General features: G+C 47.9%; 1 protein-coding gene across 2 annotated transcripts in view; it reads left to right on the top strand.

Moving 5' to 3' along the window:
* Positions 1 to 558: 558 nt before the first annotated feature.
* The window catches only part of LOC123499400 (nuclear receptor subfamily 2 group F member 1-A-like), a 191,378-nt gene continuing 179,686 nt past the window's right edge, over positions 559 to 12,250 (top strand). The window contains exons 1-3 of one of the 2 annotated variants that reach the window (XM_045247347.1): positions 559 to 1,154; positions 1,523 to 1,672; positions 8,981 to 9,052. In XM_045247347.1, coding sequence (XP_045103282.1) covers positions 854 to 1,154; positions 1,523 to 1,672; positions 8,981 to 9,052 — 523 coding nt within the window. In that variant the 5' untranslated portion in view covers positions 559 to 853. The remainder of the gene's footprint in view (positions 1,155 to 1,522; positions 1,673 to 8,980; positions 9,053 to 12,250) is intronic. The other variant, XM_045247348.1, reaches the window with a different exon arrangement.

Raw genomic sequence — 12,250 nt, 5'->3', positions numbered from 1 at the left:
CTGCCATCGCTCGCCGGCCACAACATCTCCAGCAGGCAGCTGTGCCCCAGGAGGGTGCTGCCGCCCTGCACTGGTCATGGGAGGCTAGGCTACTGCACCGTCATATTTTCATTTTTTTTTTAAAGTTTTAATTTAATTGCAAATGATTATTAGTGTGGCGAGAGCTGATGCACGCCGCGCTTGGCCCCGCCCCGCCCCGAGCGCTCATTGGTTCAGCACCCCCGCGACCCGCCAACCAGAGGCCGCCCTTCCACCGGACACTGATCAACCTTGCCGGCTTTTGCCGTCATCTTATTTTCACGTTTGGTCTGACTGCAGGCTGCACACAGGCTGCAATGCCCATTGAAATGCTCCCAATAAAGCCTGTAGGCCGAGTGCATAGCCCAATGTGCGTCACGTACAAAGGGGCGGCGGCGGCACAGCCGTTTGAAGTGATTGTCGGGTGACGACCAATGGCTGGCCGGGGCGGGCGGGGTCGCGGCCCCGTGGCCCGGTGGCCCGCCCGGTGGCCCGCCCCCTGCCCCTCACGGCCCGTCCCCGCCCTCCGCCCGCCGGGCCGCAGCGCCGTCCGCCCAGTGTACACAGCACAGTGCTCCAAGGAGGGTGTGTGACGCGCGCCCTAGCCCTCAGTGTTGGCCTGCCTGACAGGTCACTCCGCCATCTCCCGCTTGCCGCGGCCGCTTCATCCAGGCGACAGGTTGTCTCGCGCGATCAGGATATTGTTGTTGTGTCAGGCGCCGCAGTGCCACAGTGGATAATTGCGTACCAGTGATCATGCCGGACTGGCGGTGCCCAGGAGTGTGAGCTCGTCCCTAACTTGTGAGTGTTCCACCCCCACCGGAGGTGGCCGTCAATGTTCGTGCCGGAACAGTGCCACGAGAAGATGGCTCTTGTTGTGCCGCCAGGCTCGACCTGGCGCGACCCGCCCGTGTCTCTCCCGCCCACAACGGGCGAGGACGTCAGCCGGGAGCTGGGTGCCAGCGTCACCCCGCAACCCGCTGCTCCTCAGACGCCCACACCTAACTCTACCGCGGGCAGTGCGCCCTCGTCCGCCCCGAGTCCCACAGGGGATGACAAGAATGCACAGAACATGACATGTGTGGTGTGCAGCGACAAGAGTTCGGGAAAACACTACGGCCAGTTCACCTGCGAAGGTACGACCGCCTCCCTCACTCAGGGCACCTGGACAGCTTGCGCGGCTGACCCCTGGCCCTGCCTCAGGTGGTGCTGATCCCAGGTCACGCCAGTCATGGCCTCGGATCACCGTCGCCTGTACTAGACAGTGTCACTCATTGCTCTGCATGGCGCTGTGAATTTCTAAACAAATATAAATGCTTGAGATAGTCTTTGATGTGTAAAAGGATTGAGACATGTTAGAAGCAACTGAACCCGCGCAGGCCGAGCCAGGTGCCCAGTCTGCTGCCCTGCTGCCTGCCTGACAGGCGGCTGGGCTAGCACGGCTCAACGGCCGTTCCCCTTCCCCAATAGTGCCACTACTAACACGCGCCCTCCCCGCCCTCAGGCTGCAAGAGCTTCTTCAAGCGGTCGGTGCGACGGAACCTACAATACTCCTGCAGAGGCAACCGCAACTGTCCAATTGACCAGCACCACCGCAACCAGTGCCAGTACTGCCGCCTCAAAAAGTGCTTCAAGGTCGGCATGCGGAGAGAAGGTGAGTTGTGCACGCCATGCTCCCACACACACAGACACATCACCTGCACAGGCCACGCTCCCTTGCACGTGTCACGGCACGCACTGGACGAGCCATGCACGAAGCGTCACTTAGCGTCACTGTCCCGCAGTTCACACACACAGTTCACTTTCCCATCCAGAACCACGTGTCTTGTTTAGAAAAAAAGATACTATGATTTCATTAAGACGGTGCGCCGCCTTGCAGGCAAACCACAAGCCCTAGGCAGAATGTCAGGCTTTTTGTCAGCGTGGGTCAGGTTTAGGCGACGCTGTGTTGCGTCACGCCCGACAGTCTTAGTAGCAACCACGGCAGCGCACGGAGATAGGGAATCCCTGACGAGGCTGAGTCAAAGAGCAAATGGGCAGGTGTGAGCAAACATTACTTGAGCGTGCATCAATCAGGCCCGCGCTCCGCCTCGGGGCGCTGGGCGGCGGGCGGGGCATGCTCCACATTCTTGGTCAGTGTTTACTTAAAATGGAAACATTACATAAACCTGCCGAATAAAATCTTGTCTTCCGCGGGCTGAACGGCGGGAGTGGCGCGCCTGCAGGCGAGGTGTCGCCTCCAGTGTCCCACAGTTCTTGCTCTTCGCGGACCTGATCAAGAGCGTCATTACTGCCTCCACTGCGATCATTAACGCGGCGACAAAAACTTGGCCTGACCCGCTCTGCCACCCGCAGCCCACCCTCCTCCTCCTCTTCCTCCTCCTCCCCTCCTCCTTTTCATTCCTCTGTTCCCCTCGCTATAATGAGCCGTGTATTCTCTTCCTCCTCTTTCATCACCATCATTGCACACTCGTAAACATCAGCAAAAAATAGTGCTCGACTCCCGCCGCCGTAACGTAGTGAAGTTAGAAGAGAGAAGTTAGCAGACCACCTAGGAGGAAGTTATCGAGTAGATCTTGAACACACACACACACACACACACACACACACACACACACACACACACACACACATGTTCCAATCTTTCATAGCACGGTATAATAGATCTGTGTCATGCCACACGTAGATAAAAAGATAAATATATTTTCATTGTAATTGTCACAAAAAGTAACACGAATTTATGTGGCCGAACTGCAAGAGAAAATATCGGTGAAGTTACAAGTAAAAACTATATAAGTTTTATGTTTATCAAAAAAACAACATGTGTAATAATTCGTGCAGTAAAAAAATGGGAATAATCTAATTACCCCTCTCTCTCTCTCTCTCTCTCTCTCTCTCTCTCTCTCTCTCTCTCTCTCTCTCTCTCTCTCTCTCACGCACACACACACACACTCACACACACGTTCAGTAGCACATCCCGGGCTGGTTGGCGTGCTGCTGCTGATCAGCTACAGACGTGCTGAGTTGCCTTGACACGCGTGGCGGGCCAGGGCGGGAAGGGCAGGAAGGCGGTGCGGGAGGAACACGTAGCGGCGAGTGTCGTGAGCCACATAACAAATCTATCAAGTGCTGTAGGCATCGGCTAACGGCGACGGACAAGGTTAAACGCCGTTACTGCGAGTGTAGGGTCAGTCGTAAAGACACCAGTGGAGCTGCCAGCGCCGCCCTTAGCCACTATGCTAATGTTATGGGAACCCTGAGTATTTGCCTGACACGTTCGCGCCTCGCGGTGAACTGGCGGTGGCGTCTCTCTCTCTCTCTCTCTCTCTCTCTCTCTCCAACACTTCGGAAACCTGCATGTCATTATCCACCACAGGCCTAGACCACTCGCTGATCGCACCTCCCGCGTGTCTCCGCGCTTTGCCCTCTCCCTAGAAGCCACGGAAGAGTCCCGTCCAGTGTTCATGTGCGCAGTACAATTTGTCTTAAGGGATTCGTTAGGCGCGAGTACCCGTCTAATATTGCCTCCGTCAGGTGCTGAGCTTCGTGACCCCACCATTCGCTTTCAGAAATCACATCTTCTCTGCGGCATAATAAACAAACAAGGCAAAATTGGGTAATAAATCATAAGAAAATAAACACATATCACTCAGCCGCCGTGGTGACGCGTGTCCCTCGCCACCTCAGCACGTGGACGGCCCGGGTCTCATTATCACAAGGGTTTGAGAGCACACACAGGCCCGTATTCAGAAACCCTTGCTCTTGGCTATGTTCAAAGGCCACAAGAATGGTTAGACGGTTTCTCAAAACTGTTTCTCCTTTTCCTATTAGAAACGTCTTGTTAATCTGTCGCCAGAACCGTAAAACACACCCTTAAAAACCCGTACAGCTTCAACTAGAGCCTCTTGAATGTGTTGGAGGTGCGGCGCAGGAGTGTTTTAGAATCCTGGGTAGTCACACTATTTGGGCGGGCAAGGAGAAGAGAGGGTGAGCCGTATAGAGCGCTTAGCTAACGCGGCAATGTAAGTCACTGCGATAGTGGCTCGAGGAGTAAAAATGATAAGTAAGAAGCCTTCAGATGATAACCAAATATACATTATAATGGTGGTGAGACAAACCCTCCCCGCGCCACGTCATTCAACACCGCCACCCTTTATTTTGGTTTCCCTTCCATCTTTTTTTTTTTTATTTCAATTAACGATTCTGTGTGTGTGTGTGTGTGTGTGTGTGTGTGTGTGTGTGTGTGTGTGTGTGTGTGTGTGTGTGTGTGTGTTTGTGCGCGCGCTTCGTGTATAAAGATAATGCCGTCAGCTTTTCATCACCACTGCTTGCACCAATACAATGATAGTGATGATAATAGTGATGTCGGTGCGAGGAGCGTTCAACATCGATTAATTCCGTCAACACATAAGGGCGAGGATGACAAAAGGAGGAAGAGGAGAGAAAAAAAAAGATAATCAAACGAGGAAAACACAACTTAATCAGTAGAGTACGCAGATGACACAGGTGAAGAAATAACAGGCAGACAGATGGAGGAGCTTAAATCAGAAGCGGAGAAGCCAACCACACTTCTACTGGCTGACGCGGGGACACCTGGAGCCCGTGTCTGCTGATAAACCCAAGTGCAGGGCCAAGGGTGAGCGGGGCGAGGGGCGGGAGGCTCATGACGTCGGCGCAGTAGGGAGGATAGCGACTAAGATTCAAAGCAGGGCAGGTGATGAGGTTGGCAAGGTTTGGTGTTTGGTGTCTTGGTGCTGAGCCTGCGCGATATTTTCCTGAGTTCTGTCTGGAGATAAAGTAACAACGACGCTGTGTTTGTATTTCCGGTGATAGTGTTTGTGGGCGCCTGAGAGAAGGTTTAAGGCTTTATTGGTTTAGTTAGGATATGCAGTACACTAACTCAGGCTGCTTCGCGAGGGGTGATTTGTTAAAGATTCCGTTACCGTGTTTGTGAATGCTACAGGGAAACTTCACATCCCGATTGGTGTGGTAATGATATGCAGTACAGTGATTTTTAGTCTTGTTACGTACACTTCACATATTATTCTCTTCAGTATTCATTCTGGTTACTATTTGGCGATTTTATACAGCTTCAGGAAAACATGTTGGGATAAGAATAGTAAAGACACTGGCCTTTCATCTTTTGACCTTCATAGACACTTCCTAATGCAGATAAAATCGTGTAATCATATCCAAAGATCAAGATAAAAATGCGTCCCAGTATTGAAGCGCTAAAACACAAGAGATGAACTGTAAAATGATAAGGCTGTGTTTGTATATTTCCGGCGCCCGCGGTAGTGCAAGCTAGAGCGGAAGTTAATGACTGGACTTGTTTAGTGGAGATATGTCGACTTTAGTGGAGATATGTCGACTTTAGTGGAGATATGTCGAGTTTAGTGGAGATATGTCGAGTTTAGTGGAGATATGTCGAGTTTAGTGGAGATATGTCGAGTTTAGTGGAGATATGTCGACTTTAGTGGAGATATGTCGACTTCAGTGGAGATATGTCGAGTTTAGTGGAGATATGTCGAGTTTAGTGGAGATATGTCGAGTTTAATGGAGATATGTCGAGTTTAATGGAGATATGTTGACTTTAATGGAGATATGTCGAGTTTAATGGAGATATGTTGACTTTAATGGAGATATGTCGAGTTTAGTGGAGATATGTCGACTTCAGTGGAGATATGTCGAGTTTAGTGGAGATATGTCGAGTTTAGTGGAGATATGTCGAGTTTAGTGTAGATATGCCGAGGAGCTAAAAGGTTATCTGGTTATGTGTAGTTCATGTGCTATACCAAAGATTAAATGTTGTGAAATATGATTAACAAAACCTGGAGAGAAGCTTCACTACCCGATTAGTTTAATGAAGATATGCATACAGGAAATAATAAATAATGTAGTTTAGTGTACTTCATTTGCGACACAAGAGATTAATAGTAGAAGGTATAAAAAAAAAAAAACTGACAGTGAAATCACAATGGAGACATAATCACGATAAAGATTTACTTGTACCACTGTTCATGAAAAAAAACTTAATTCACATAGACTTAAAACACGGCAATACATGAATCACTTAGATTTTTGCAATGTGCTTCGGATGAAAATGTGTTTCTTAACAAAACATATACCAATGTAAAACACCTACACAATACAACACTATATTACTACAGCTGTGTTGCATACTACTACTACTACTACTACCACCATTACCATTATTACTACTACTTTTACTTCTATTACTACTATTACTATTACTACTACTACTACTATTACTACTACTATAACTACTACTACTACTACTACTACTACTACTACTACAACAATCATTACTACTACTACCATCACTACTATTATACCACTATTACCACGAACAACCACTACAACTATAACTACTACTACTACTACTGGCTGCGATGTACACAAGACAACACTTTACGCAAATATACTAATGAATGAGAACTGAAGTAACTATTATGAAGTCGTATAAATAGTCCGACGCCTTTACGTTTGTCTCAAGTCGTTCATCTCAAAACAAGACGCGCGGAAATGAACACAAGATAACACAATATAACCCCTTCACTTTAACCCTTCCGCAACTGTAATATACGCACTGTACGCACTGTAATATGCAACAATTCACGGCGCTTCAAGTAATGCATGGAATCTTTACACTCATCTACAGAATAAGATAAAAAAAAAAAGAATGTATACTGTGATCTATATTCAGTACAGTGATTGGGGACTGCTGAAGGATAAGGTGAAAAAAGAGAAGAAGGAAAAGAAAAAGAAAAGCGTCACAAATTTAATAGTAATCAGAGACAGACGCGGCAAAAAAAAAAAAAAAAAAAAAACAATGAAAAAGTTAACACGATCAATTAGCACGTCAGAACTAACACACCAAAAGACAACTCCCTCAAAACAACAACCCCGCGACCTACAGAACACACACACACACACACACACACACACACACACACACACACACACACACACACACACACACACACACACACAACATATAACACACTCAAGCCAAACCAAACCTCCTTCACATCTCTTGGCAACATTGTACCACCGTCGCTTGATCTTCGCGCATGATGGACGAGAGAGAGAGACAAACGACCGCAGAATCAGACAAGCGCAGCGGCGGTGGCCATGGAGGAGGAGGTGGAGCTAGTAGTGGTGGTGGCGGTGGTGGTGGTGGAGGTGGTGACAACCCGTGAAGCTGTTGACACCAAGGAATTATACGATCATTGGAGGGTGACTGTTTGCTGCGTGTCTCCTGCTCTCTCTTCCGCGCCAATGATGATCTCTTATGCTGCGCACTTTTTATACTGTTCTTCGGTGATTTGACTCTTAACCTCTTCAGTACCATGACGCGCTTTCATATTCCTTGTGCTCACTATTTGGTGATTTTATACAGCTTCAGAAACTCACGTGGGTATTTTAATAGTAAAGACTCTGGCCATTAATCTTCTGACTTCCATAAATCCTTCCTAATGTAAATAAGATTGTCTAATCATACCCAAAACTCGTAGTAAGAATGCGCCCCAGTACTGAAGAGGCTAATGTGAATATTGCCGGAGACGTTAGAAGCATTACGCGCTCCAGAGAGAGAGAGAGAGAGAGAGAGAGAGAGAGAGAGAGAGAGAGAGAGAGTAGTAATCCATCAATGAAATTCCTACCACCGCACAAGAGAAAAATGAAATAAAGTAACAATGGACAATGCGACGAAGGAGAAAAGGGGAAAATAGGGTGAGGGAGGCAGGATGAGGGAGGGATAGGGAGGTGCGCGGTGCTTGGGAGGGTGGGGAGGGAGTGGGGAGGGCCTAGGAAGCCTTGGGGTGAGCCGGAAGCCAGTGCTCGCTGCGTCTCGTCTCAGGGGCAGTGCTGTGATTACCGCAGCAAGACTGATAACGACGCCACGCACACCGCCGCGGATAACCTTCATAGTATGCACTCTGGCAGGCACACACACACACACACACACACACACACACACACACACGAACGCTGCATGCCTCTTTTCCGTTATCTGTCTTTTATCTTTTGTATGTTATGGTTCATATTCGAGCGCGAGTGTGTGTGTGTGTGTGTGTGTGTGTGTGTGTGTGTGTGTGTGTGTGTGTGTGTGTGTGTGTGTGTGTGTGTGTGTGTTATACAGGAACATTAAACACAGCGGTGACAGTGCCGGTGGTTGTGGTGGTGGTGGTGGTGGTGGTGGGAGATTTGTTTGTTGTTGGTGGTGGTAATTGTGGTAGAGGTGATGGTGGTGGTGTTTGCCCTCGGGGAGGAAGGTAAGGTGGGAAGGACAGAGGGAAGGAAAGAAGGAAGGAAGAAGAAGGAAGGAAGGAAGGAAGGAGGGAGGAGGAAGGTTGGCTCCTTCGTCAAGGACTTCGCGCCCACAGGATGTCGCTGGCTGTCCTGTTCTTCTCGACAGCGTGTCCTTCAGTCTATTTTTCCTTTGTGGAATCACCTTGTCCCTCTGAGGCGCGGCGTGACAGCCCGCCTGCCACAAAGCTGTCATCAGTCTGCCATCAGTCCTGCCACTGGTTGTACAAATCTGCCTTCAGGTGTGCCAGTCTGCCATCAGCTGCACAAAAATGATATCACTTAAAATGACTACCATCAACCGTACAAATCTGCCATCAGCTGTACAAATCTGCCATCAGCTGTAAAAATCTGCCATCAGCTGTACAAATCTGCCATCAGCTGTACAAAAATTGCCCTCAGCTGTACATATGTACAATTCTCTGCCCAATCTGCCATCAGATGCACACCCCTGCCATGAGGTGTCCCAAACTGCCATCAGCCATACAAACCAGAGAGCTCTCAGCGGCTTAACAGCATTGCCCTCAGCAGTCTGTCTGATCTGAGAGCTGTCACTCAGCCTTCAGCTGACCATGCTCTCAGCTGCTGTGTCTGAGCTGCCCCGCTGTTAACCGAGTTCTGCTCTTTTCAGACAAAAATAATGGGCAGCATCTCCTCATCAGGGGCTCAATCCTCCCCCAAGACACGCTTCAGGCCGAGCAAGGCAAGTGGTCTCTTGAAGGGGCAGTACCATTCTGGGGCCGATTAGTCGAGAGCAGGGTCGAGGCTCCCTTCTTCTCCCTCCCTTCCTTCTCCCTCCCTCCCTCTGCCTCGCTCGCTCGCCTTCCTGCCCCCTAACAAGCATCTCTCCCTCCGTCGTGATGTCTGTGTTTTATTTATTGCCTTCCTCCGGCCTGACTTACTTCTGCATGCTTGCCTTACAGTGTTTGCTTCTATAATCAGGCCGGCATGTGTACGTGTTTACTGTGTGATCCAAATGATGGCTGAATGGCCGCTGCAGTCGCCGCACCACCCTGCCCCACTCCCAAGCCCCCAGCGCGCCCTCGCCGCGGCCTCACGTACACACGAACAATATGTAATGCACCATTGAGAGTCTCGTCGCGCGCAGCAAACAAGTGAGCATCAGACTGAGGACTAATTAGAGGGTTAAGGCTCTGGAAGACTCAATTTTCATATGTGCATGGCCACCGCGAGGAGTGTTTGAGCGTCCTGATTAACGAGTCAGTGAGTGCAGCCATCGCTACTAATCAAGCCAAGCCACCACGCTCCTACCAAGTCAATGGCGAGCTTCTATATCAACGCTGCCTGTACATTGTGACTTGAGATTGGAACTGCGTCCTTCCTCTCTCTTTCTACCACTCCTCTCCTCTCTCCCTTTCTTCTCTCTCGCTCTCCTGAAAGACAGAGTGGTTACTGCAACATGACTTAATACAGCGTGTGTGATGCAAGACTGTCTCTGCTCTTGGGAATAACTGACTCTTGGTGATTAATATATTATGATTTATCGGCCATTATGGATCTCTCTCTCTCTCTCTCTTGGAAACGGATGGACGCAGAGAGAGAGAGAGAGAGAGAGAGAGAGAGAGAGAGAGAGAGAGAGAGAGAGAGAGAGAGAGAGAGAGAGGCACATAAGAACAATAGACTGAATGTAGGGCGACTCTCAGTGATTAGCAACGACGACACCATCACGAGATCGAATCCCACGCACCTCACCTCACGAACCTTGACGTTAGAGAGAGAGAGAGAGAGAGAGAGAGAGAGAGAGAGAGAGAGAGAGAGAGAGAGAGAGAGAGAGAGAGAGCAAGGGGACGGAGTAGTAGTGTCAGCGGTCAGAGGGGAGGATAGTGATAAAGAACAAGACCGAGCCACTATCGACGGCTGATCTGCTAGTGGGAATGAAAGGGGAGACTAGAGAGAGAGAGAGAGAGAGAGAGAGAGAGAGAGAGAGAGAGATAACTGAATGTGAGAGGAGGGTGAGTGTGAGTGCGTGTGTGGATGAGTGTGGAAATCTTTGGTCAATTGAAGGAAGGATGAAAGATGGATGGATAAATGGATGAATGGATGTAATAGATGGATTCTTTAACATTTCATCTCGGTAGTCTAACAATTTCCAAACACCACCAAAGATTACTCAAATTCTCTAAGTGTAATTTTTTTCCCACGTTGTAGAATCCACGTTTAGCGATCACTACATTCATAAACACACTCCCAGCACCCCAACACTCTGCCAGAAGCCATAACAACCGAACAAAAGGGAAGGTGAAGGAACCTATCAGAAATACACGTCGTTGCAAGTAATCCGGCCAAGCTTCACACTTCTAAGGCTCCCGATCTTACAATATTTAAAAACATTTCTGCTCCGCACCTCCGCTACATCCTTAAGCCTTTAATTGAGGTTACATGGGCTTTAAAAGGAGTTTACACGGTTCTAATAACAAACGAACATGAGTTTTATATTAATAGAAGACAAACTCATGAGAATCCAAATAATCGCCTTTGTGGCCTTAGAAAACAGGCTTTGCTTGAGGTTTCACGGTTTTTAAGGAAGTTTATTCGGTTCTAATGACAGATGAGCAAGATTTTTATATGATTAACACCAGATACACTCTTAAGAATCCGAATAATTGCCTCTGCGGCCTTAGAAAATATGCTTCAATTCAAGTTGCACGTATTTTTAAGGAAGTTTACACGATTCTAAAATCAGATGAACAGCAGTTTTATATCATGAACACCAGATACACACTAAAAAGCTCTAATAAACCCCTCTGTGGTATCAGAATACAAACTTTAATTGAGGTCACACGTGTTTTTAATGGAGTTTACACGGTTCTACTGACAGATGAACAGCAATTCTATAATATAAGCAAGATATACAGTCTTGAGAACCCAGATAATCGCCTCTGTGGCCTTAGAAAAGAAACTTCGATTTAGGTTACACGTGTTTTTAAGGGAGTTTACACGGTTCTACTGACAGATGAACAGCATTTTATATCATTAGCAAGCGATCTACTCTTGAGAACCCGGATAATCGCCTCTGTGGCCTTTGAAAAACAGTTGTAGTGAGAGAGGAAACCGTTTAAGAATACTGGTTTACATTGAGTGCAAGTGATGAACAGTATGGAATCGTTTCTAGTGGAGGAAGGAGGAGGAGGAGGAGGAGGAGGAGGAGGAGGAGGAGGAGGAGGAGAGCGAGTCAGTGTAATGGGTGACAAAGACTAAGACCACAAAGACCATTTTCACCCTTGTTATCGCTGCTACACTGTGATCATGACAAATTCAGAACATTTTAGATCAGAGAGATTAGACGTGTGTGTGTGTGTGTGTGTGTGTGTGTGTGTGTGTGTGTGTGTGTGTGTGTGTGTGTGTGTGTGTGTGTGTTACAGAGTTATATAAGCTTGACCTGAATACATTAGAGAATATAAAAATGCAAGTAACAAGACCATCAGAGAGAGAGAGAGAGAGAGAGAGAGAGAGAGAGAGAGAGAGAGAGAGAGAGAGAGAGAGAGAGAGAGAGACCAACAAAGAACACAATACAAACTAAACAAAAACTACAACAAGCATTACACAACACTTTTACCAACCCTTTCACTCAACACAGCCAAACTCACAACACACCAACTGAGCAACACAACACACAACAACACAACAACACACAACCACAAATAGAACACAAAAAAAAAACTCATTTAATCAACAAATCCCACCCAAATCACCCCCATTTCACATGATCTTCACCCTCGTAACACACTGCAAGACAACAAACACACACACAGACTCACAGCGATTCCCTAACCCAGACACACAGTCATACTACTAAAACACTCCTGAATACACAAACACACCCTTAATAATCTCCATCTCCCTTACTTGTACCCTCGAAAGACACTCAATCTTTCTTCCT

Source organism: Portunus trituberculatus, chromosome 49, assembly GCF_017591435.1.
Source record: "Portunus trituberculatus isolate SZX2019 chromosome 49, ASM1759143v1, whole genome shotgun sequence".
Taxonomy (NCBI): Eukaryota; Metazoa; Arthropoda; class Malacostraca; order Decapoda; family Portunidae; genus Portunus; species Portunus trituberculatus.
The sequence above is the reverse complement of the archived record's forward strand: the minus strand, read 5'-3'. Positions and strand labels throughout refer to the sequence as shown.